Source organism: Aethalodelphis obliquidens, unplaced genomic scaffold, assembly GCF_003676395.1.
Source record: "Aethalodelphis obliquidens isolate GAN/ISIS:26980383/991018 unplaced genomic scaffold, ASM367639v1 scaffold37, whole genome shotgun sequence".
NCBI lineage: Eukaryota > Metazoa > Chordata > Mammalia > Artiodactyla > Delphinidae > Aethalodelphis > Aethalodelphis obliquidens.
In genome coordinates this window covers 14,429,202-14,455,222 of record NW_020837981.1, presented here as the reverse complement: position 1 = coordinate 14,455,222, position 26,021 = coordinate 14,429,202, and the positions used below count along the sequence as shown (strand labels likewise).

Here is a 26,021-nt window from a genome sequence, read left to right as displayed (position 1 = left end):
CCTTAGCATAGTCAATAAAACTGCCTCTTCTGGCATGTTTCTGTTTTTAAGAATGCTACAGGGGGAAGGGATAAATTGGAAGATTGGGATTGACATATATGCACTACTATCTATATGGTAGATAACTAATAAGGACCTACTGTATAGCACAGGGAACTCAATACTCTGCAATGGCCTATATGGGAAAAAAAAATCAAAAAACGAGTGGATATATGTATATGTATAACTGATTCACTTTGCTGTACACCTGAAAGTAACATAACATTGTAAATCAACTATACTCCAATAAAAATTAAAAAAAAAGAATACTACGTTATTAGGGAATTTAGAAAAGTGCTTCCATCTGAGAAGTGTACATCAGCTCTGAGTTGTGGGTCAAAGCTAACCATTATGATAGCCATGGCCATATTAACTTTGTACTGTTTATTAAAAGAGGCAGGAGCAAATCAGGGCAAAGGGGAACCATATTAGTTTTCTTCTTGCTGCTGTAACAAGTTATCCCCCAAATTTAGTGGCTGAAATCAATACAAATTTATTCTCTTACAGTTCTGGACGTTAGAAGTCCAAAATCATTTTCAATGGGCTAAAGTGAAGGTGTCAGCAGGGCTGGTTCCTTCCGGAGGCTAAGAGGGGAGAATCCATTTCCTGCTGTCATCCTGTCACTACTCTCATCTCCTCCCTCCATCTTACAAGGACCCTTGCAATTACATTAGGCCCACCCAGATAATCCAGGATAATCTTCCCCACCGGAGCATCCTTAGCTTAATCACACCTCCAAAGTCTCTTCTGCCATGTAAGTAGCATATTCACAGGTTCTGGGGATGCTGAAGTGGACCTCTTTGGAGGCTGACCACAGGACCATGGCCTCTCTCTCTGGCCTCTCCTACGGAGGCTGGGCTGGATGGGTGGGGTGGGGAGTTGTTCATGGGTGGGCCTGCCGAACCCCAGCTCCCCATCTGCAGCACCCTGCGGTGGCAGCCAGCTCTGGGCTGCCTCCCCGGGGCTATCAGGCATGTCACACGAGCTCTGTGGCCACACCACGGTTCCCAAGCTGCAGGCCAGTCGCCCTTCCTTACCCTGCCACCTTTCCTTTCCAGCATTGAGTTAGTGCCGGGAGGCCACCGTGTCAAGCAAGCTGAGAGCAAAAATAAGGCAAGATGTCGGGCCGGAGCGGGAAGAAGAAAATGTCCAAGCTGTCGCGTTCAGCCAGGGCCGGGGTCATCTTCCCCGTGGGGAGGCTGATGCGGTACCTGAAGAAAGGGACGTTCAAGTACCGGATCAGCGTGGGTGCTCCCGTCTACATGGCCGCGGTCATCGAATACCTGGCAGGTAACGTGAACACGCAGGGCAGGTAACCCGCTCCCAGATCTCACCTTCCCCTCGGCCCCAGCACACAGGCTGGGCAGGGAAGCCTTGATTCGCCCGTGGCTGTCTCAAGGTCGCTGTGCGCGGTAATGGGGTTTCGGTTTGCCTGCTTGGCTAAAACCAATTCCTGCAGGCTTTAGGGGAGGGAAGAGCACATAAGGGCAGAGGATCAACATGGAAGGAAGAGAATCCACAATAAAGTGTCTTTTCTAGACCAGCCCCAAGAAAGGTGTGTCTTGCTGTAGACAAATGTAATAACGTAAATTTCTAGGTTCCCACAAAAGACAAACTATGGGGAGGATAGGGGCTTGCTATTCATTTTGTAACAGGAGTCTTCACTTTTACTTCACGGTCCTCACTAAACCTCAGCTCTCCTGCTGTACTGAACCTAGGGCTCAACGTCCATAAATAATGTTGAGCCCAGCACTGAAAGCATCTTCAGTTGGTTCCATGAAGCGGCAACGTTTTAATTTTACTCTCCTTTACAGAGGTGGTTCTCTCTCTACAAATACATATGAAAGAGTTTCCCATGTTAGTTGTTAAAATTATTTTTTTTACTGAAAGATAGCATTTTTGTTGTGTGTGTTCTTTACCTATTTGAGTAACTTTACATTTAGCTTTTTTTGTTGTTGCTCTGGAGGTTGGAGAGAAGGACTGGAGGGCTCTGAAAGTGAAACCAATCAAGTGTGATAGAGCATTGCTTTTCAAAGTGGGGATCACTCCAGGGATCTTGTTGACAAGGTCAAGGGTAGGATCCTGTTGACCAGTCTCAGGGTAGCACCTGACACTCTGCATTTCTAACACACTACTGTGATGTGATGCTTATGCTGCTGGTCCAGAGCCCACTCAGAGGAGCAAGATTTCAGCCAGTCTTTCAGCAGCAGGTCTAAAGGCCTGGCGAATGCTTTTTTAAAATGCAGGTTCCTGGCTGCATTTTAAACCCAGGAATCTGATGGGAGAAAAATCTCCTGGCTGGGAGGGAGAGGAAGGACTTTGAAAATGGTGACTGAAGCTTTAAAACAACCTTTAGATCTATACCACCCACTGATGCTGGAAGACCCTGAGTAACCCAGAGATTCCACAGCCTCCAAGCGGGGAGCCAGGATACCCTGACGTCCTTCAACCCTAAGCTGTGCACTTTCTGCTTCACTACACTGCCCCATTATAATGTTTGTATAATCAAAATAATAGTAGTTCCTGTGCCTCCACTTGGCAAAAGTCTAAACTGTGCATAATACAATAGAACAAAATTTGGCCTTTTCAGATTTTGTTGACTGGTGACTCTGTTCTTTGGTTCAGAAGTGTTTGATGAAAAAGCTTATGTTTTCCTTTTCATTCATTCAATAAATATTTGTCGAGCATCTACCTGTCAGTGCACACAGTAAGTCCTTAGACTCTTCCCTGCTAATAGCATTGGGCCATTTATATGATTTTTCATCTATCTTCAGTTAGAGCCACCAGACCTCATAGCTATGCATACTATAGCCTGAATGTCACACTCTGGACTTCGAGCCAGCACATCCGTAAAGATCGATAGTGTCTCAAAGTAGAATGTCACCCATTTTCTCATAGTCTTTCATTCACTCAACAAACATTTATTGAACACCTACTATGTGCCACGTGTTATTCTAGGTGCTGAGGATACAGCAGAGACCAAGACAGACAGGAGTCTCTGCCTTCAAGCAGAATGCATTCTGAAGGGAGAAACGGCAAACAAATGAGTGAAGTGTATGTGGTCCAGCAGATGGTGTTAAGTGCTCGGGGATGAATAAAGCAGGAAAGGAGTTAGGCTTGGGCTAATTCCAGGAAGTGGGGAGCTGAGGGGAGGCCCCACTGAGGGGCTGGCATCTGAAGGAGGCCAGTGGGTGGGCATGTGGGTGTCTGGGGGGGGCCCTCGGGACAGAGGGAAGCAGGTGCTGGGGGTGTCCAAGGAGCAGCAATGGGGACAGAGGGCTGGGGCTGAGGGAGGGAACTTGGACTGTAAATGAGGCCTGAGGGAGAGTGGCTGGTGGGGGCCGAAGAGCTTGTCACGGGAGCTCTGGAGGGTTTTGAGCAGATGTGCAAGACCCCTGCCTGTGGGGAGGGGGGTACAAGGCGGGGTCAGGGAAAGCAGCAGGAAGGCAGTTGCAGAGATCCAGGTGAGAGACGTGAGGTTGGGGAGTAGGCAGTGGAGCCTCCGAGGAGTGGTCAGAGTACTGAGATATCTTGAAGGCTAAGTCAGCAGGATCCGCTGACGGTTTGGACATGAAGTGTGAGAGAAGAGAGGAGGAGCAGCTGGAAGGATGCTGTTGCCAATAACACTCCTTCCCCAGCTGCCAGCACCGTCCTGGGTCAAATGGAGAAGATGAAGCGGGTCTTCTGAGGCCCAGAACTGTCTTCCCGGTGTCCTTTCCTTCCCTTCCTTTTGTGCTTTTTTCTCCCCTCCAAACTCAGGTTGGAGTTGACAGTAGGGGCTTAGATGTCAGCTTAAATCTGATTTATCAATTTGCCAGCTCTGTTACCTTGGGCTAATTTCCTTAACCTCTCTGAGCTTTGGGTGTTTCCAGAGCTAATCTCATTTAACTCCATTAATGAGCCAATGTATGCAAAATGTCTGGTGCATAGGATGCACCCAATAAATGGTAATTCTTCTCCTCTCTCTTCTATTAAGAGCTGATGAAATCATTCAGGGCAAAGTGTAATGAGCAACTCTGTTAAGGTGGTATATTTGGGGGCTGTATTGCATTTTAATGAGACAAGGAGTTTAAGCCAAAGGAATGAATCATTATTGCAGGGCATTGCTTAGTAAGTAAAAAGAGGATTTTTGTTAGTTGTTTTGTTTTGGAAGGGGGCATGAATTGATTTTGTTTAGGGAAGAGAGTTCAAAGTGTGAAAGCCTCCTGTCACCCTTGAAATGACCTTTAACATTCACGACAACAATATTGACTGAGTTTCTCCTTTGCATCAGGCCTTAAACATACAACGGAAAACAGACAGATGTGGTCCTGCCTTCCCTGGGTTTACATTCTAGCAGAGTTGACTAGCATTAAAAACAACACAATAAGATGACATTCATGTGGACAGGGAAGCCAGAGGAGCTTTGGGAAGCAGGGGGAGGCTGCCTAATATAAAGCAAGGGTTGTTAAGACCTAACCAGGGGTGTAAAGCAATTATACTCCAATAAAGATGTTAAAAATAAATAAATAAAAACAAATTAAAAAGCCCTAACCAGGGGGACTTCCCTGGTGGTCCAGTGGCTAAGAATCTGCCTTCCAATGGAGGGGACTCAGGTTCAATCCCTGGTCAGGGAACTAAGATTCCACATGCCATGGGGCAACTAAGCCCATGGGCCACAACTAGAAAGCCTGCGTGCCGCAACTACAGAACCCACGTGCTCTGAAGCCCGCACGCTGTATCGAAACATCCCGGGTGCCATAACTAAGACCTGACACGGCCAGAAATAAATATTTTTAAAAATTGGAAACCGGGGCTTCCCTGGTGGCGCAGTGGTTGAGAGTCCGCCTGCCAATGCAGGGGACACGGGTTCAAGCCCTGGTCCAGGAAGATCCCACATGCCGTGGAGCAACTAAGCCCGTGTGCCACAACTACTGAGCCTGCGTTCTAGAGCCCGCGAGCCACAACTACTGAGTCTGCCCTGTACAGCCCATGAGCCACAACTACTGAGCCCATGCACCGCATCTACTGAAGCCTGTGCTCTAGAGCCCATGCTCCACAACAAGATAAGCCACTGCAATGAGAAGCCCACACACCACAATGAGTAGCCCCCGCTCGCCGCAACTAGAGAAAGCCCGCGCACAGCAACAAAGACCCAACACAGCCAAAAATAGTAAATAAAAATAAAATAAATTAAAAAAAAAAAGACCTAACCAGGTTCTCAATCCTGCTTTTTGACAAATTGATTGATTTAAAATCCTGATACCTGGGTCTTAACCCCAGAGATTCTGGGATACTTCTGGGCATCAGGAGTTTTTAAAGCTTCCCCAAAAGATTCTGATGGGCAGCCAGGGTGGGGAATTGGTAGGAGTTGGCTAGATTCAGATGGGTTGATTATCAGTTTGGGGAGAAACAAGGGTGAAGATCTAAAGTTTAGAGGAAGTATGTGGCCCCTTCCAGAAACTGGAGGCATTTCTGTGTACCTGGAGCAGAGCTGGGAAATGGGAAGGGTGAGAGATGAGATGGGGGAGCAGGGGTCAGGTCCTTGAGGGCCACATGAGAGTGTGCACATTTTGCACACACATGCCAGGGGAGGCATCGAAGGGAGGAGGTGGCATTCTGGGGGCCTCACATGGGCTTTAGGTGGAGAACAGTTGGTGGGAAGCAAGATCAGAGTCCAGGAAACCAGTGGGGGCTGTTTTAAAGTCACTTTTGAGAATTGACAGGGGCCAGGACTAGGGTTCTCAGTGGAGACGATGAGAAGAAATGGGCACATGTGGGAGCTGTCTGGAGGGGAGAATCAGCTCTGCTCAAAAATGGGTGGGATAAGGGGGGAGACCAATTTACTTCTCCTCTCAGATTCATGTCTAGGGTCTCTGAAGTTCCCCTCTCCCACTCACTGCCTCCGAGAGGGGACCTGGGGCCACAGGAAAAGCCAAGTAAGAAAAAGCTGGGTGCCAAGACATAGAAACAACCTAAATATCCATTGACAGATGAATGGATAAAGAAGATGTGGTACATATATACAATGGAATGTTACTCAGCCATAAAAAAGAACAAGATAATGCCATTTGCAGCAACATGGATGAAACTAGAGATTATCATACTAAGTGAAGTAAGTCAGACAGAGAAAGACAAATATCATATGACATTGCTAATATGTGGAATCTAAAATATGACACAAATGAACGTATCTATGAAACAGAAACACAATCAGGGACATATAGAATAGACTGGTGGTTGCCATGGAGGATGGGGGTGGGAGAGGGATGGAGTGGGAGGTTGGGATTAGCAGATGCAAACTGGTATATATAGAATGCATAAACAACAAGGTCCTACTGTACAGCACAGGGAATTATATTCAATATCCTGTGAAAAGCCATAATGGAAAAGAATATGAAAAGAATGTATATATATATATATATATATACACACACACATATATAACTGAGTCACTTTGCTGTACAGCAGTAATTAACACAACATTGTAAATCAACTATACTTCAATATAAAATTTCTAATAAAAAAGAAAAAAGTTTTAAAAATAGCATGTAAAAATGCAAAGTCATATTTCACAAATGTTTGAAATTCATGAACCATTCTTACTTTCTATTAAGTAAAACTATACCAAGAAATTATCCATATTTTAAAGCCCATTTTAATTCTTCCTAGAGCAGATCCCCAAATTTAATAAAATCTATTAAAAATTTAAAGATTTTATAAATACAAAAATAAAATCTACACCAAATGCAGAAAGAAAGGAAGGAAGGGAGTGAGGGAGGGAGGGAAGAAGGAAGGAAGGAAGAAAGAAAAGGCTGGGTGCTGCTTAGCCAAAAAGAAAGTTGCACGAATTTTCAGGAACTTGGGGAGAAATAGCAGTCAGCCTTGCCTGATTTCTCTGGACTGGCTGCCTGACCAACCCCAGGTTCACACATCATCATGATGTTACAGCTATATGGCATTTCTGGTCCCAACCTGTTGGGGGAGGTTGCACGCTCCGGCAACGAATGCATGCTGGACTGCTCATCTAGAAGGTCCCTTCCACCTGAGACCTCCACCAGCCTCCCAGAATGCACATCACATTCATACTTCAGTTTATCAATCTGTAAATGCTGGCCCAGTTTACATCTCCAATGTAAGTGAGGAAAAAATGGACTGAAAAAGCAAGCCCCAGATTCTGGAAAAGAATTTTGTATTCATCAACAATAGATACAATATAAATGTAAGATATTGAGAATGAGTAATTTATAATCGTTTTATGGTGAGAAAATGTTCTGTAATATATTTTTAATTGATAGGACAAATAGGCCTTAAAACAGCATTGAATTTCAGGGCACTTCATGAAATCATTATGTAACAAAGAAACCTATCATTTCCAGACAATTGGGTCTATCCATTTAACACCAAGCATTTTTTTAATATAATGATTTTTCAGTTTTTACATCTGTGTTTTGAAAAGATCACTTTGGCAGCCAGGACCACGTGTGTGGTTGTGCAGGTTGTACACTGCACAAGGACACACATTGAAGGGAGAATCATTCACATCATAGACCTCAAAGAACTGTGACTAATTATGAGCATTTCCAGCAGATGGCAGTAAAGGTTCTTGTTCTAACAAAATTAGGGAAGTCAGGTGTCTTGAGGAAGGCGCATCTTTTTCTAATTTGCACAATTAGAAGGCCAGTGGTGGCCTTGTTAGCATGGATCTGGAGGAAGACAGAACTGGGGGCAGGAAAACCACTACGATTATCTGGGCTGGAAAAGAAGACAGTCTTAGCTCGGGTAATGGCGATAAGCTTGAAGAAGAGGGGCAAAGTTATTTAAGATTTATGAGGCTGGGGGCTTCCCTGGTAGCGCAGTGGTTGAGAGTCCGCCTGCCGATGCAGGGGACACGGGTTCGCACCCCAGTCCAGGAGGATCCCACATGCCGAGGAGCGGCTGGGCCCGTGAGCCATGGCCGCTGAGCCTGCGCTTCCGGAGCCTGTGCTCCGCAACGGGCGAGGCCACAACAGTGAGAGGCCCGCGTACAATCAATCAATCAATCAATCAATAAACAAACAAACAAACTATAGGGGCTTCCCTGGTGGCGCAGTGGTTGAGAGTCGATCAGGGAAGATCCCACATGCCGCGGAGCACCTGGGCCCGTGAGCCATGGCCGCTGAGCCTGCACTTCCGGAGCCTGTGCTCCGCAACGGACGTAGGCCACAACAGTGAGAGGCCCGCGTACCGCAAAAAATAAAAATAAATAAGTAAATAAATAAACCTTAGGGGCTTCCCTGGTGGCGCAGTGGTTGAGAGTCCGCCTGCCAATGCAGGGGACACGGGTTCGTGCCCCGGTCCGGGAAGCTCCCACATGCCGCGGAGCACCTGGGCCCGTGAGCCATGGCCGCTGAGCCTGCACTTCCGGAGCCTGTGCTCCACAACGGGCGAGGCCACAACACTAAGAGGCCCGCGTACGGCAAAAAAAAAAAGAAAAAGAAAGATTCATGAGGCTGGGAAGAGAGGGAGAAGGAGAGGGAAGGAGAGGGAATGACTCCCAGGTCTGTCTGGATGGAGCTGCCAGTCCCAAGGGTGATGGGAGGGGCCTGTTTCGAGGAATCTTGGATTTGGGGATGTGGTGAGCTTGATTTACCTGTGGCACGCCGAGGTGGCACCATGGCAGGGCTGGAAGTGCAGATCTGGTGACATGGGAAGGAAGGTGGAAGCAGGCGCTGTGAGTAGATGGCGTTTCCTCGGAAGACTGCAACGCCCGAGCAGAGCAGAGCGCCCAGTCGGAGCCCAGAGACACCGCCACCTAGCGGGCAGGTGGACAAGCGAGCGGAGTCCAGGGAAGGAGACAGTCATGTGTTCTGTCCCAAGCCTACACTTGCTGTGGTATTTCCCATCTCCTGTGGTCTGGGCTATCCAGTGTTGGTTTAGATTGTATCCAAAATGAGCGGACACGAGCTCTTCCAAAATAATGTGCATGATGAGCTTTCCAACCTCCTTTTTGGCTCCAGAAATCATTCCTTTTACTATCAGATACTCAGCTGTATCCCAGATGGTTACTATTGCTGGAAGTGTGACTTGCGAGAAGTGAGAGGTTTGCTTTAGAAGTCTCCAGACCTCCGTGGAAATCTCCACCACTTAACAAATTATGATCTTCCAACAAAATTTGCAGTGAAACAAATGTGTGACATTAAATTCAGTTTTCCTATTGATTGCCAGTTGACACACAAGGATACCTGTGTTCCCAAAATCAATAAAATCACTCAAGAATGTAGCAAACTTTTATAGTTCATGTGAATATATTTGTCATAACATTTGAAAATATTAATAATGATTCATGTTATTTCAAACATTTAAATGGTGGAGTCTGGCCCAAGGAATGTTCAGACTAAGCATCCAACATAGAAAAGAACTCCTTGGTCTAGATTTTCTGCTATGTATTCTTAAGTATTTTTCTCTTTAAATAAAAAAAGTTCTGCCTCTGCTTTTGCACTTGAGCACACGATCAAGGTTTTCTTTCTTATAAATTATTTCGGAAGAGTTAGTCCGAGAGCCCAGCCGCACTCGGGCAGAGCCTCACCTGTGTGCCTGCATTGTGCTGCCTGACGAATCGCTGCCTTTAGCCTCTTCCCGTGGCGGCATTCGATGACAGATTTTCCGTCTGAGAATCCGGTGTCTGTGCATCTGGCTGTCAAGCTGAAAATAACCTGACCTTCAGGGGCTTCCTGAAGGTTGGGAACGTGTAGGGCTTCCCATTAGCCATGCCTCTCATGCTGACGGTTAATTTGATGAACCCCAAGAAGATGCTTAACTGCTTCCTCTAAATGCAGGAGACAGAGGGAGGACAGTGATGGTCCAAGATGCTAAATGAAATTCAACTTCTCAGAAGCTTAAAACTCGGAGGCTCCTTGACCCCGTTTCCGCCCATTTGGAAAAAGGGTTGAGCAGAGTTCTCCTTCCTCCCAGGTGTGGGCCCCTAGCAGCAGCCCCTAGCAGGTGCAGGAAAGTCCTTTTATTGTGCTCAATGGGGAGAGTACATTTTAACCTAGAGCCATAAAGCAAGCCTGTTTGTGAAGACTTTATAACTACACCTCTTTTTGATGGGTACCCTTTTTAAACGAAAGAAAAGCTGGGCAGAAATCTGAAGGCAGCAAACCAGATATCTAATACAGCGTTCATTTCAAATACTCTGTCCTCCAGTCCCAACAAGCCTGCTCATATTTCTCAAACTACAGTGCCCCAATCTTTGATTCAGAAAATGCGGTGCCGTGTAAATGAATTGTTAGTAAACACAATATTCCTTGCTTAATAACCCAAAAAAAGATGTTGTGAGAATGAATTTGCAGTGATTTAGCGCTTTTCATTATGGAAATGCCATATAAATATTTAACTCTAATGCTTATTTTATTCTAATTTTTCGTTAATCACATTTGCTTAGTTAATACGGCATACTTATGCCAAGTTTTTATTTTATTGCCATAGATTTTACGAATGACGGCAATTGCATGCGGTGTTTTATTTGAAATTAGGTTGATTGCAAAAATTCATGCAGAATCGCCTATTAATTTTAGGGTTTAGTATCTATGCCATTGTACCAGCAAATCTGCCCAACACACACACATACACACATACCTGTACACATACATACACACAACACATTCATGCACACATGCCCATACAATTTTCCACCCACGTATAACACGCTGGCACATTGCCTCTTTCTTTAGGGAAAGAACTCTCTCTAGGGGAAGGATTTTTCTTTAAAGGCTCATTCATGCTCTTGAAAGCAGACAAATTTGATTTAGCAGAGCATCCTTCCAAAATTGAGAAAGAAAGAAAAAATAAAGGACGAAGGGGAAAGCATTCAGGGGTATAAACCAATTCCATAGTTTTGGGGTTTTTTTTGACTCAAAAACTGATAGTATGTGAAATAGAATTCACTTTTCAGGTTAAGTGGTACCTCACCCCTTAGTATAAATCAGTTCTTCCTATCCACTTTCCTTTAGGACAAGAGGGACAAGGGGCATCAAGTGAAGTGGAAAAGGAGATTCTGAAAGGGGTCTCAGCTCTCCTCGGAGATGGCTGCACACTGAAAGAAACTCGGCTTCAATGTTAGGGTTCTGTTTTGGTCAGCATTAACTTCTGCCAACAGTGGCTTAAACAAGAGAGTTTCTTTTTCTCTCTTACAAAAGACGTCTATAGAAGACAGTCCAGGTTGGTAAGGAGGCTCCACAGTCATAAGAGATTCTGGTTCCTATCTTATTGCTCTATCATCCACAACTTCTTACCCTTGGTCAAAGATGGCTGCTCAAATTCCAGCCATCATGTCCTCAGTCTGCCAGTAAAAAGGGAAGAAAGGCACCGTCCCTTCATTAATGGATACTTCCCAGAAGTACCATACAACACAACTGCTTGCTTTTCATCGGCCAGAACTTAGTCACACTATCACACCTAACAAAAAGGGTGGCTGGGAAATACTGTCTTCATTCCTGTGATTTGGGGCTCTGCAGAAAATCAGAGGTCCATCTACTAAGGAAGATGGGGGAGAATTAATGTCAAGGGACAACTAGAAGGCTTTGCCCACAGGATCGTCTATCAGGTCTTGCTAAAATATCTTACTTGTCTGTGACCTGAGTTCTTTTCCGTTTTCTGGATTTCTTTCCAGGCCCAGACATAAAAATCACAAATAAATAAAAGTGATCTAACTCCAAGGCCATTTCCAAAGGAACGCTTTGGAAAGCTCAGACCCCATTCTATGATTGCGTATTAACCCTCCCTTGAAATTTCAGCGGAAATTCTAGAATTGGCTGGGAATGCAGCGAGGGACAACAAGAAGGCCCGGATAGCCCCAAGACACATCCTGCTGGCAGTTGCCAATGACGAGGAACTCAATCAGGTACGTCTGAAGCATTGACACCAGCCACGGAATGGGTTTGCCAAACGCGCTACTGCATGTGGACCTGGCTGGCTAGAAATCCTTCCTGCTACAGTACCCAGTCACATTTACACTAAAAGAGTCAGATCATATGGGAGAAGAACAAATTCTGCTAGCCATATTATTTAGATTCAAAATAAAATTGTCTCTGGAATAGATCCCATTATATATTCTGAGACTTGCCAGAATTTCTTTTCCTCTTTGAAAGCAAGCTCTGTGTGTTGCCGAGGGAAGTGCAGTGCACATATGTTATTCTCTGTACAGTTTCTTCCCCCAAACTTTGTTGACGATTTATTCTGATGAGGGCAGAAGCGTCCTTCTTCATATATCAAAACTAACGCTTTATATTTTAGAGCTGACTCCAAAATCGAGTGAATTCCCACCCCCATGCCCCCCGCCAAAGATGTGCAAGGTAGCAGGTAAATAGTATGAGAATTTTAATTTATGTGTATTTTATAATGTTAACTGTCTGTGGTTAAGAATCAGTTCTTATTTCCAATCCAACATGGGCTGATAATTTCCAAAAATACAATAAAAAATAATTACTAGAAAAATTAAAAAAACAAACTACCAGCTACAATTTTTTGTTACTAGATCCAATAGGTATACAAAAACTCTGTCAACTTACTAGACCCTTCCTCCTGATTTCTGTACTCTCTTTGTCACAGACAGGTAACTAATAGCTTGTGGACCAGCCTTGGTTGCAGACCACATTTGGAGTAGCGCTGCTATAGAATGTGCAGAATGTATTAGTGTGGTAGTTCATGTTGATTAGTTAAAGTAAACACATATCAGTTGGGAGGTGTGTGGTCACACATATTTTACTGATGGAATGCATGATCAAAGGAGTGGGGCCTGTTGTTAACTGGGTCTAGCCCTTGCATTAACCTTTGTACCTCATTTTGTCAAGCTGTGCTCCCACGTCTGAAGCTCTTTATCCTCGGTTATGTCTGGAATCTCCAAGCCCTGGGCAACATCCCTGATTTCAGCCTCTATACGCTTTCATTTTGCTTTGCTTGTTTTGCTTTCTGTACAAGATCTTGGGATGCCTTGTTACCTACAGAGAAAAGTCCTACCCGTGAGGCAGGGACAACCAGTTAAATCGTGTATTATGCAGTTTCTTTGGAAAGCAGAGACCAGATTTAACGCTTGTTTTGCCAACAGTTAGAACCGTATTAAATCCAGAACCAACGAGCTCTTTGCTGTCTGAGCTCACGCCTTCTCTCTCTCTTCAGCTGCTAAAAGGAGTGACCATCGCCAGCGGAGGCGTCCTGCCCAGAATTCACCCTGAACTGCTGGCCAAAAAACGAGGGACCAAAGGCAAGTCAGAAACTATCCTCTCCCCTCCCCCAGAGAAAAGAGGAAGGAAGGCCACGTCGGGCAAGAAGGGGGGCAAGAAATCGAAGGCTGCCAAACCACGGACGTCCAAAAAGGTGAGCCCAGTGGCCTCTGTGAGCTCAGGACTCACAGAACGGGAGGAAAGTTGAACCATCCAAAGAGAAGGGCGTGGCCAGCATCCCCGAAGGACTGGGGACCCGCCTCAGCTTGGTGCTGGGAGAAAATGATAGGAATGTGTGTGAAAAAGAGTAAAGGGCTGGGCTTCCCTGGTGGCGCAGTGGTTGAGAGTCCACCTGCCAATGCAGGGGACGCGGGTTCGTGCCCCGGTCCGGGAAGATTCGCGGCTGGGCCCCTGAGCCATGGCCGCTGGGCCTGCGCGTCCGGAGCCTGTGCTCCGCGACAAGAGAGGCCACAACAGTGAGAGGCCCGCGTACTGCAAAAAAAAAAAAAAAAAAAAAAGGCCTTTGAGAGGAGCTCAGATCATCATGCAGGGTCTACTAGAGTTTTCCAAACCCCACATATGGGTGGTTTTCATGTTTCCAGATCCCCTCCACGGACCTCACCAAAATCTCAAGTGAGAGAGCTGATCTGGAACTCTACTTTCCACCTCTCCCCATGTGGCATACTGACACACCTTTAGCTTCCCACAGAGAGTCGCCTGAGTTCAGCCAATGGCATTTCAGGTGTTTTGGATAAGTAGCTATAGCTCAGAGGCGCCATTTGTGGAGTAATACTTTCATATGCTGCCCAGTACGGCAACTGCTAGCCACGTGTGGCTATTTAAATTTGAATTTAAATTACTGAAAATGAAATCAAATTCAGTTCCTTGGTTGCACCAGCCACATTTCACGTGCTCAGCAACACGGAGCAGCACAAAGATAGAACGTGTCCACGAGGGAATGAAGTTCTGTTGGACAGCGCTGCTTTGGGGGTTGTCAACTTTTCATTCCCCAGACCTCCATGATGGCAAAAAAGATGGTATAAGAGTTCATTTCTCGGCCGCTGTGCCCCAGGGGAATCCTGGAGAGAAGGGAAGTTGGGCAGTGCGCTATGAATGACCCCACCTGGCTTATTATCAGAAGCTGTAGGCGTTGGAAAGAACATACCTGTGTCCAGGTTTGAGCAAAGACTATGGGTACATGCGAACCCCTTAATACACTTGATTTTTGCAGTATCCTTTTGTTTTGCCCATATTGCTGTCGTTTGCTTCCCTCTGTTGAAAACAACAGAACCTAACATCTGACCACTTCCGTTCACATCCAACTTGGTGGTAACCATGGGAAAGACTTCAAAGCCACTTTGGGCTTTTTCTGGATTATTTCTGATGGGTCCTTCTGATTTCTACCAACAGTCCAAACCAAAGGACAGCGATAAAGAAGGAACTTCAAATTCCACCTCTGAAGACGGGCCCGGGGATGGATTCACCATCCTGTCTTCTAAAAGCCTTGTTCTAGGGCAGAAGGTAATAAAGAGAATTGTAATGTGCTGTCATAAAACACTATTGCATTTTTATAACCTACTGTTTACAAGCAGTGAAGCCTCCTTCATCCCTTCCTTCCCTAATATGACTTTCACTCTGGTCTTGAATTATTCATTTTTAAACTAAAGAGCTATGGCAATGTCTGCATTGTGAGGATAAACAAGCTCTTTAGTGCTGAGAATTGTTCATGCTGACACGGGTCAGCCAGAGGTACCCAGAGTGGATCTTTCTGGTCTCCATGCCCCAGATATCTCTTGCTCACCAAAAAAAATCCATAGCTAACTTTCTCAACCAGGTTTTGGGAGGCCTGCTTTACATGGTGTGATGTAATTTATCAAAGAAGGAAAATACAAAGATATGTTCCCTGAATAGCGCTGGTGTTAGAAATGAATTATTTGCTAATAATTCAGTCTGCTTGCCTTTCTAGGCTGCAGAAAGAAAACAAACAAGGTTATACATTTGAAAAGTCTTCAGCAGCACAACAGCAGCCCAGCCAGACATGCAAATAATTCATTCCCATAAGCATAACAGACAATTTATCTACCAAGTCAACTGGGGCTGCAATGTGATACCCGCGGAAACAGTCAGTTAATCATATCGGGTAGCGAATGTTTGCAGCCTGACAGTAGTACGAACCTCTGTTGAAGCAATTGGGAAGAGCATGTTTTGAGAAGAGCATAAACGTGGCGGGTTCCTAATTCATCACTGATGAAAGCAGGGAAGCAAAGAGGTGGAATTTATGTCCACTCCAGGGGCTATCTGTGGTTACGTGATGATTCGCTTTCTCTCCCTTATCTAGGGGAGCAAGAAGTTCTAGGTCACGTGGGGAGACAATGGAAAATGACTTCCATTCTGCTCAGCTCTGGGCACATGGGGCAGCATTTCACAAGCATAGCCCCAAGAGGGTGGTCCCAAAAGTCAAGTGTGCCAGACGTAGGGGTCAGAATCCTAGAGCCCCTCACTTCTCTCCAGCAAAGTGGTTGGCTTTACATCCCTGCCTCCACAGGTCTGTGCTGCTCTGGAGAGAATGCAGGGAACCGAGTAGCTTCTTTCAGGAGCTACTCAGAGAATTATGATATCGAACACCAAGGCCACCCAGATGGGAAACAAAGGCATAAGCTACAGGGAAAAGAAAAGGAGGGGAGGTCCCGGTCCTGCCCCCAAAAGGGGAGGCAGATTTGCTGCTAGCCTCAGGGTGAACATCAAATCCACTGAGCTCCAAAGAGCCTGTTGAAAACCACACACCTTGGAAACGTCAGATGGTCGCTCCACGCACAGCCCTTCCTGTTGACACAAGCAATTGAGAGAATGAACAGATGTGAGTAAAACATGAAGATTTTCCATAGGCCTTGATCTCGCCCACCTTCTGCATCTTCTCTTCCCAATGCAGCTGTCCTTGACCCAGAGTGACATCAGCCATATTGGCTCCATGAGAGTGGAGGGCATCGTCCACCCAACCACAGCTGAAATTGACCTCAAGGAAGATATAGGTAAGGTTCTGAGATTTCGGGAGAGGTGCCATAGAATAGCTGCGGTTCTGGCAAGTTCTCGTGAAGTCGGTCATTGTCAGCTGGATGGCCCCTGCTTGGCGGACCGTGTCAGTCAAGCTCCGCCTTCGTGTGTAATTGAACAGCATTACTAGAGAAAAACTAATTTTGTTTGAGGTCTGCAGATATTTTTGACATTTTTATTGAAGTACTATACACAAACAGATCATTAATGCACAGCTTGATGAATTTTTCTCCAAGCGAACAAAACTGGGACCAGCACCTTGATCATGAAACAGAACCTTACCAGCACCCCACAAGGCCTCTCATCCCTCGTCCTGGTCACCATTCTCTCCGAGGGTAACCACTATCCTGTCTTCTGTTTTTTTAATTTTTGGCTGCGCCTCGAGGCATGTGGGATCTTAGTTCCCTGACCAGGGATCGAACCCGTGCCCCCTGCAGTGGAAGCACCGAGTCTTAACCACTGGACCACCAGGGAAGTCCCCACCACTATCCTGTCTTCTAACAGCATAGAGGGGTGTCATCTGTTTCTGATTTTATATAAATGAAATCATGCAGTATGTCTCCTTTTGTGTCTGTCTCCTTTTGCTTAACTTTGTGAAATCAACCCATGTTGTTGAGTGTGGTTGTAGTTCATTTTCTTTACTGTACAGTATTCCACTGTAGGAATATAACACAGTTTGTTGATCCATTGTACCACTGATGGCACTGGGGCAGTTTCCAACTTGGGCTGTAATGAGTGGTGTTACTCTAAATATTGTTGTACATGTTTTGGGTAAACCTCTACATATATTTTAAGCTGAAATACTGGGAACACCATTGGTAAAAAGGAAATGGACATCTGGAAAAAGTTAGGTGGTCTGTAAGGCTATACACTGAGTTCTTTCACCAGTGGATTGCCACCTGTCCCGCGAGTGGTGGAGGGATCTGTTACTAGGCTAGGTGGAGGAACCTGGAGGCTAAGCTTCCAGGCACTAGAAATAATAATAAGACCATTTAGTCACCATCTCACCGATTTTTACAAAACAGAAATGGGCAAAGAAAGGGTTTTGTCCCTGGGATACAGGGCTTGCTTCTGAGGTAGGTGATTTGGGGCCAACGCTAGCAGCTCAGCCCTGGACGGTAGCTGCCAGGCTCACCTGTGTTTCCCCCTTGGCATCAGAGGCCACTTGCTTTGCTGAAAAGGAAATAAGATAGCATCGGGTGGGGGAAAACAAAAACAACAAACAAACAAACAAACAAAAAACAGTATTACAGAGAAAGAGGATTTCTCTGGGACACAAACAGATGGTGAAAATTCTTCTACTCTTCAAACCCAGCCCAGGCCCTACCAACTGCCCTCAACTCCCTCTGTGTGGAAAGACTCCCCCTCGTGCCTTTAATCTTGAGCTCTGTTTTGAAGTGTGTTCTAGCTTCTCTCAAACAAAACAAGTTTATCTTTTAAAGCTTTACCTTCTTTATCATTTCTATAGTATTTGCATTTTTATATCAGGAAAACTATAAAGATATTTCTATTTTTTAAAGGGTGGGTGATGGTAGGATAGGAAAAACACTGGCATTGAAGTAAAAACTCGAGGTCAGATCCCAGCCTCAGTGGAGGTTCTGGAGCCAGTGTGGGTCTATGCCCTGGATTTAGCTGTGTGACTATAGGCAGTTTTCTTAACCTCTCTGAACCTCAATTTCCTCACGTGTGAGGATAACAATAGTACGTGTCTCATAGAGGTGCTATGAAGATTAAATAAGATAATACAAAGAGGGAGCTTAGCACAGTGCCAGGCTCATAGGCATTTGATAAATGATGGTCTCCTTCATGGTTGCAGAGTTGTTAGAAGGGGTCCCTCCCATCATGATTCCGTTCTCCACTACTGTCGCCCAAACCAATCTCCCCATGCAGATAAGGCCCTGATTTATTTTTTTAAGACATTATAAGTTATTACAGAAAAGTTCAAGCCTACACAAAAATAGCAGAAGAGTGTAATGAAGCCCTACACACCCTATTGCAATCATCATCTACCCATGACCAAGTTCGTTTCAGCTCTACCCCCGCCCACATTCCCCCCACACATATTACCTTACCTGTGAATATTTCAGAATGACAAGGGCTATTTTTTTTACAACATACCATTATCACAAGACCACTATCACAACTAAAAAAAAATTAAATTAATATCTTCAAATATCCAGTGTTCAAATTCCAACTGCATCATAAATGTCAATTATTTTAAATTTGTTTATTTGATTCAGGCTCCAATAAGTTCACACGTTACAATTGGTTGATAAGTCGCTTATAATCCATTGGATCTCCCTTTGTCTCTCTTTTTTTCTTAGCAGTTTATTTGTTGAAGAAGCTGGGCCGTTTGTCCTGTAGGGTTTCCCACAGTCTGGATTTTGTTGATTCCATCCTCCTAGTGTCATTAAACATGTTTCTTCTCTGCTTTTCTTATAAGTTGGTAGTTGGATCCAGAGGCTTAATTAGATTCAGGTTCAAATACTTTTAGCAAGACTACTTGGGCAGTGATGGAACGTTCTCCCATCAGGAGGAGCCCCACTCTCTCACGATGCTCCTTCTCTAGTTTTGTCCATTCGTTAGGGGTCGCAAAGGGGAGATATTCTAATCCTAGATATTCTAATTCCTTCTTCACTTCTTCACTGGAGGCTTCCACACAGGGGAAGTCCCCTCATCAACTCTACAGGCTACTTTATTCCTAAATGTCTCCAGGGAAGAGGGTGGGCTCACCTTGATTTTTACATGGTCCCATTTGACCTCTGAAAGCAGAGCACAGCAGCCTAGACCTGTTTCCCCTGCTTCTCACAGTGAACTTGGCTACCAGCTTCAGCTACTTGGCCTTCTCCAGGCTTCTGTGACCCAGCAGATCGAAACTGGCCAGGGGTCTGAGGGGCAGAAAGGAGACTTAGAGGCACTTGCCATAGCCTGAGATCACCATAACCAAATTGTGTCATTGAAACCCAAGCACATTAATGGAGAAACCCCTCCACCCCAGCCTCAGTGGAGAGTGATTGCTGGAATCAGTATTTTTCCTAAGTGATCTGCACACCGTACTGTGCCCCTCCAAATATACTTCAGTGTCTGAGTGTGGAGTGGGGAAGCTCCCTCACTCAGCCTCTAGGGAAGCCTCTGAACTGAATAATAATAATAACAATAATAATCATCATCATCTGAATAATTATAACAACTAATAATAATAACCACAAAGAGAGAGAGAGCTGAGACTTGCCCCAGACATCCAGTTCACCAAAGTCATTTGAAGATGAAAATGCATGAGGGGAAATACCTCATCTCCCACCCAAGAGCAGCAGTCATCCTGGTCTGGACAAGACACCCACATGTCATCTCAGGGGCATGAGGATCCCCTGGTGCACATAAGTGGGGCTCCTGCTGCGCTGGAGGTGGAGTCCTGCCATCTCCTGGGGGTTCCACTTGGCCTCTCTAGAAGCACAACCCTGAAATAAGGCGTAGAGAATTGTCCTACCATCAAAACCTCGAGGGATTTCCCAGCAGAAATGTCCTTAGAGATTAGCCTTGCAAAGCTCTGCATCTTCCACTGGAAACCAAGGCCCAAGTTGGCGGAACAACATTCCAGGCTGCCCCGGGTCTGTGTCTGTCCTTTGGCCCCAGGGACTTACAACGCACAGGTGGTGGTGAGATGGGGACAGAACCCCAGAGCTCTCCACTCAGAGGTTCCTGCTAAGCCATCTGTCACGTGGGGCCTGCTCCCCACCCCGCAGCAACAAGGTGGTGGCTGCATCCCCAAGGGTGGCTCTGGGACCCGGCTTAGGAGCTGGTGACAAGAGGCAGGCTGCAGGGTCTGTGAGATCCGCCCCCAGTGTGGAGTGCTGCCATCAGATCAAGACACTGAATTTAATCAGTACTACACGGGTACCGAACCCAGAGATCAGAACACTGGAGCCTCAATTTTTTGAAAAGATCACTTTAGGGTTCGTGTCATGAGACTGCCTTATGGCCAAATCACCCCCTAAAAGGGTCCTTTAACGAGTTTCCATGGAATATGTCAATTGCCAACAATATAACTAGCACTGCTGATGGACTTTGATAGTACTCACAATGGTATAACCTCTTCTCCCATTTTATGCCTCTCCTTATGTTTTTTCTTATGCTTCCTTTTTGCTTTCAAGAGGGATCCATCTTTTATATCTCCAGTATCATTTTCCTCTTCAGTAGAGACTTCTAATTCTAAATTAAATATCAAGTTAAGAAATAAAGACATAAGTTAAGGAAAATGAAAATCTTATTTATCTAACCCTAACCTTAAAGTTATAAATACCTTTGCTTTCTTGCAAACTTTTTTTTTTTTTTTTTTTTTGGCCGTGCTGTGCGGCTTGTAGGATCTTAGTTCCCCGACCTGGGATTGAACCCAGGTGAAAGCGCCAAGTCCTAACAACCAGACTGCCAGGGAATTCCCTCTTTGCAAACTTCTGAAGCTTCTTTTTTATTGTTGTCTTTTTGGGTCATATTTTTCTAAATAGATCTTTATTGGAGTATAATTGCTTCACAATACTGTGTTAGTTTCTGTTGCACAACAAAGCGAATCAGCCATACGCATACACATGTCCCCATAACCCCTCCCTCTTAACACTCCCTCCCATCTTCCCTACCCCACCCCTCCAGGTCATCGCAAAGCACCAAGCCGATCTCCCTGTGCTATGCTGCTGCTTCCCACCAGCCAACTATTTTACATACGGTAGTGTAGTCGATGCTACTCTCACTTCGCGTCAGCTTCGCCCTCCCACCCCATGTCATCAAGTCCATTCTCTATGTCTACCTCTTTATTCCTGCCCTGCAACTAGGTTCATCAGTACCTTTTTTTTTTTTTAAGATTCCATATATATGCATTAGCATACAGTATTTGTTTTTCTCTTTCTGACTTACTTCACTCTGTATGACAAACTCTAGGTCCATCCACCTCACTACAAATAACTCAATTTCATTTCCTTTTGTGGCTCAGTAATATTCCATTGTATATATGTGCCACATCTTCTTTATCCATTCTTCTGTCGATGGACATTTAGGTTGCTTCCATGTCCTTGCTATTGTAAATAGTGCTGCAATGAACCTGTGGTACATGTCTCTTTTTCGATTATGGTGTTCTCAGGGTATATGCGCAGTAGTGAGATTGCTGGGTCATATGGTAGTTCTATTTTTAGTTTTTTAAGGAACCTCCATACTGTTTTCCATAGTGGCTATATCAATTTACATTCCCACCAACAGTGCAGGAGGGTTCCCTTTTCACCACACCCTTTCCAGCATTTATTGTTTCTAGATTTTTTGATAATGGCCATTCTGACCGGCGTGAGGTGATACCTCATTGTGGTTTTGATTTGCATTTCTCTAATAATTAGTGATGTTGAGCATCTTTTCATGTGCCTCTTGGCCATTTGTATGTCCTCCTTGGTGAAATGTCTATTTAGGTCTTCCACCCATTTTTTAACTGGATTATTTGGTTTTTTGATATTGAGCTCCATGAGCTGTTTATATATTTTGGAGATTAATCCTTTGTCTGTTGTTTCATTTGCAAATATTTTCTCCCATTCTGAGGGTTGTCTTTTTGTCTTGCTTATGGTTTCCTTTGCTGTGCAAAAGCTTTTAAGTTTAATTAAGTCCCATTTGTTTATTTTTGTTTTCATTTCCATTACTCTAGGGGGTGGGTCAAAAATGATCTTGCTGTGGTTTATGTCAAAGAGTGTTTTTCCTATGTTTTTCTCTAAGAGTTTTATAGTGTCTGGTCTTACATTTAAATCTTTAATCCATTTGGAGTTTATTTTTGTGATGTTAGGTAGTGTTCTAATTTCATTCTTTTACATGTAGCTGTCCAGTTTTCCCAACACCACTTATTGAAGAGGCTGTCTTTTCTTCATTGTATGTCCTTGCCTCCTTTGTCATAAATTAGGTGCCCATACGTGCATGAGTTTATCTCTGGGCATTCTATCCTGTACCATTGATCCCTATGTCTGTTTTTGTGCCAGTACCATATTGTCTTGATTACTGTAGCTTTGTGGTATAGTTTGAAGTTGGGGAGCCTGATTCCTCCAACTCTGTTTTTCTTTCTCAAGATTGCTTTGGCTATTCGGGGTCTTTTGTGTTTCCATAACAATTGTAGGGCTCCCCTGGTGGCACAGTGGTTGAGAGTCCGCCTGCCGATGCAGGGGACACAGGTTCGTGCCCCGGTCCGGGAAGATCCCACATGCTGCAGAGCGGCTGGGCCTGTGAGCCGTGGCTGCTGAGCCTGCGCGTCCAGAGCCTGTGCTCCGCAATGGGAGAGGCCACAACAGTGAGAGGCCCACGTACCACAAAAAAAAAAAAAAAAGAATTGTAAAATTTTTTGTTCTGATTCTGTGAAGAATGCATTGGTAGTTTGATAGGGATTGCATTGAATATGTAGATTGCTTTGGGTAGTATAGTCATTTTCACAATGTGGATTCTTCCAATCCAAGAACATGGTATATTTCTCCATCTATTTATGTCATCTTTGATTTCTTTCATCAGTGTTTTACAGTTTTCTGAGTACAAGTCTTTCGCCTCCTTATGCAGGTTTATTCCTAGGTATTTTATTCTTTTTGTTGCAATGGTAAATGTGAGTGTTTCCTTAATTTCTCTTTCTGATTTTTCATTGGTGGTGTATAGGAATGCCAGAGATTTCTGTGTATTACTTTTGTATCCTGCAACCTTACCAAATTCCTTGATTAGTTCTAGTAGTTTTCTGGTGTCATCTTTAGGATTTTCTATGTATAGTGTCATGTCATCGGCAAACAGTGACAGTTTTACTTCTTCTTTTCCAATTTGTATTCCTTTTATTTCTTTTTCTTCTCTGATTGCTGTGGCTAGGACTTCCAGACTATGTTGAATAAGAGTGGCGAGAGTGGACATCCTTGTCTTGTTCCTGATCTTAGTGGAAAAGCTTTCAGTTTTTCACGCTTGAGTATGATGCTTGCTGTTGGGTTTGTCATATACATTTATATGTTGAGTTAGGTTCCCTCTATGCCCATTTTCTGGAAAGTTTTTATCATAAGTGGGTGTTGAATTTTGTCAAAAGCTTTTTCTGCATCTATTGAGATGATCATATGGTTTTTATTCCTTAATCTGTTATTATGGTGTATCACATTGATTGATTTACGTATATTGAAGAATCCTTGCATCCCTGGGATAAATCCCATTTGATCATGGTGTATGATCCTTTTAATGTGCTGTTGGATTCTGTTTGCTAGTATTTTGTTCAGGATTTTTGCATCTATGTTCATCAGTGATATTGGTCTATAATTTTCTTTTTTGTGTGATATCTTTTTCTGGTTTTGGTATCAGGGTGATGGTGGCTTCATAGTATGAATTTGGGAGTGTTTCTCCCTCTGCAATTTTTTGGTAGTGTGAGAAGGATCAGTGTTAGCTCTTCTCTAAATGTTTGATAGAATTTGCTTGTGAAGCCATCTGGTCCTGGACTTTTGTTTGTTGGAAGATTTTTAATTATGGTTTCAATTTCGCTACTTGTGATAGGTCTGTTTATATTTTCTAATTCTTCCTGGTTCAGTCTTAGAAAATTGTACCTTTCAAAGAATTTGTCCATTTCTTCATGGTTGTCCATTTTATTGGCATCTAGTTGTTTGTGGTAGTCTCTTATAATCCTTTGTATTTCTGCAGTGTCAGTTGTGATCTCTCCTTTTTCATTTCTAAATTTATTGATTTGCGTCCTCTCCCTTTTATTCTTGATGAGTCTGGCTAAGTGTTTATCAATTTTGTTTATCTTCTCAAAGAACCAGCTTTTAGTTTTATTGATCTTTGCTATTGTTTTCTTTGTTTCTATCTCATTTATTTCTGCTCTGACCTTTATGATTTCTTTCCTTCTGCTGACTTTGGGTTTTCTTTGTTCTTCTTTCTCTAGTTGCTTTAGGTGTAAGGTTAGACTGTTTATTTGAGATTTTTCTTGTTTCTTGAGCTGAGATTGAATGACTATAAACTTCCCTCTTAGAACTGCTTTTGCTGTGTCCCATAGGTTTTATGTTGTCACGCTTTCATTGTCATTTGTTTCTATGTATTTTGTTATTTTTTCTTTGATTTCTTCAGTGATCTCTTGGTTATTTAGAAGTGCACTATTTAGCCTCCATGTATTTGTGTTTTTTACATTTTTTTTTCCTGTAATTGATTTCCATTGTGGTCAGAAAAGATGCTTGATACGATTTCAATTTTTAAAAATTTTCCAAGGCTTGATTTGTGACCCAAAATGTGATCTATCCTGGAGAATGTTCCATGTGCACTTGAGAAGACAGTGTATTCTGCCACTTTTGGGTGGAATGTTCTATAAATATCAATTAAATCTATCTGGTCTGTTGTGTCAGTTAAAGCTTCTGTTTCTTAATTTATTTTCTGTTTGGATGCTCTGTACATTGGTATAAGTGGGGTATTAAAGTCCCCTACTATTAATGTGTTACTCTTGATTTCTCCTTTCATGGTTGTTAGCATTTGCCTTATGTATTGAGGTGCTCCTGTGTTGGGTGCATAAACATTTATAATTGTTATATCTTCTTCTTGGGTTGATCCTTTGATCATTATGTAGTGTCCCTCCTTATCTCTTGTGACAGTCTTTATTTTAAAGTCTATTTTATCTGATACTAGTATTGCTAGTATCAGATACTAGCAATATCAATCCAGCTGTGATTAACATTTTGGGGAAGTAACTCCTATGATACATTAGAAGCAATACAAAATAAAATAAAATATTAAATAATTCTTTAAAACAAAAGAGTTTACTAAAATCGAAGTCCCACTGGACAGAAGCCCAGGGACCCCTGTCACCAGTGACCACTGGCAAACAGGATTTCAACTGCAAAGTTTGATTCCTACTTTCTAAGCAATTTTTTTAAGGCCTAGTAAAACTCTGTCAGTGTAATTAATGACTGAAAAGAGCAACCACATGGATTTCCATTGTTTCCTTCACAGGTAAGGCCTTGGAAAAGGCTGGGGGGAAAGAGTTCTTGGAAACAGTAAAGGAGCTTCGCAAGTCCCAGGGCCCTTTGGAAGTAGCTGAAGGTAAGTGTGGAATCAGGCCATGTTCCCTGCACAGCCTCACCACCTTCCCCTCCAGCATAACATGCTCCACGCACATTCAGTTTGCAGAGCAAAAGAGGCCATAACCAATCAGGTAGCTATTTTAGCATCTCTCAGATAATTTGAGCAGGCCTGCGTAGATCATTTCGTACACTTTGGGGACTATAAAGTGTCTGGATAGTTCAAGCCAATTTGCATCCCAGCTCACCCCAAAATGGTCTAGAGCAATTGGGTAACTTTGTGTGTGTGTGGAAAATACACATGACAAAATTTACCATTGTAACCTTCAAACATTGTACAATGTGGTGGCATTGAGTACACTCAGTGCTGTTCTCCATCACCACTATCTAGTCCCAGAACTTTTTATCACCTTCTGTGGAAACCCCACACCCATCAAGTAGTCACGTCGTCCCTCCCCCAACCCCTGGCAGCCACTAGTCCGCCTTCTGTTTTGATGGACTTGCCTCTTCTGGATGTTTCATGTAAGTGGAATCGTATAAATATGTGATCTTCTGTGTCTGGCTTCTTTCACTTAAAATGTTTTCAAGGTTCATCCATGTTGTACCGTGTATCAGCACTTCATTCCTTTCTATGACTGAATACTATTCCATTTGTTTATCCATTCATCATTTGGGTTGTTTCCACCTTTGGCTCTTGTGAATACAGCTGCTCTGAACATTT

At 43.9% G+C, this 26,021-nt stretch overlaps 2 protein-coding genes across 7 annotated transcripts in view; one reads left to right on the top strand and one right to left on the bottom strand.

Annotated features, from left to right (window-relative positions):
• MACROH2A2 (macroH2A.2 histone) overlaps positions 1-26,021 on the top strand; it is a 53,321-nt gene that overhangs the window by 18,041 nt on the left and 9,259 nt on the right. Inside the window, exons 2-7 of one of the 2 annotated variants that reach the window (XM_027130032.1) lie at positions 1,098-1,329; positions 11,796-11,902; positions 13,177-13,374; positions 14,631-14,741; positions 16,150-16,249; positions 25,233-25,322. In XM_027130032.1, the coding sequence (XP_026985833.1) occupies positions 1,158-1,329; positions 11,796-11,902; positions 13,177-13,374; positions 14,631-14,741; positions 16,150-16,249; positions 25,233-25,322 (778 nt within the window). In that variant the 5' untranslated portion in view covers positions 1,098-1,157. The remainder of the gene's footprint in view (positions 1-1,097; positions 1,330-11,795; positions 11,903-13,176; positions 13,375-14,630; positions 14,742-16,149; positions 16,250-25,232; positions 25,323-26,021) is intronic. The other variant, XM_027130033.1, reaches the window with a different exon arrangement.
• Positions 16,000-26,021, bottom strand: part of AIFM2 (AIF family member 2, ferroptosis suppressor) — a 35,477-nt gene continuing 25,455 nt past the window's right edge. For 3 of the 5 annotated variants that reach the window (XM_027130030.1, XM_027130031.1, XM_027130024.1), the window contains exons 9-10: positions 20,351-20,480; positions 18,487-19,729 (exon numbers count right to left, since the gene is read on the bottom strand). In XM_027130030.1, the coding sequence (XP_026985831.1) occupies positions 19,621-19,729; positions 20,351-20,480 (239 nt within the window). In that variant the 3' untranslated portion in view covers positions 18,487-19,620. Of the gene's footprint in view, positions 16,044-18,486; positions 19,730-20,350; positions 20,481-26,021 lie in introns of those variants that run through there. The other 2 variants (XM_027130025.1, XM_027130029.1) reach the window with 2 other exon arrangements.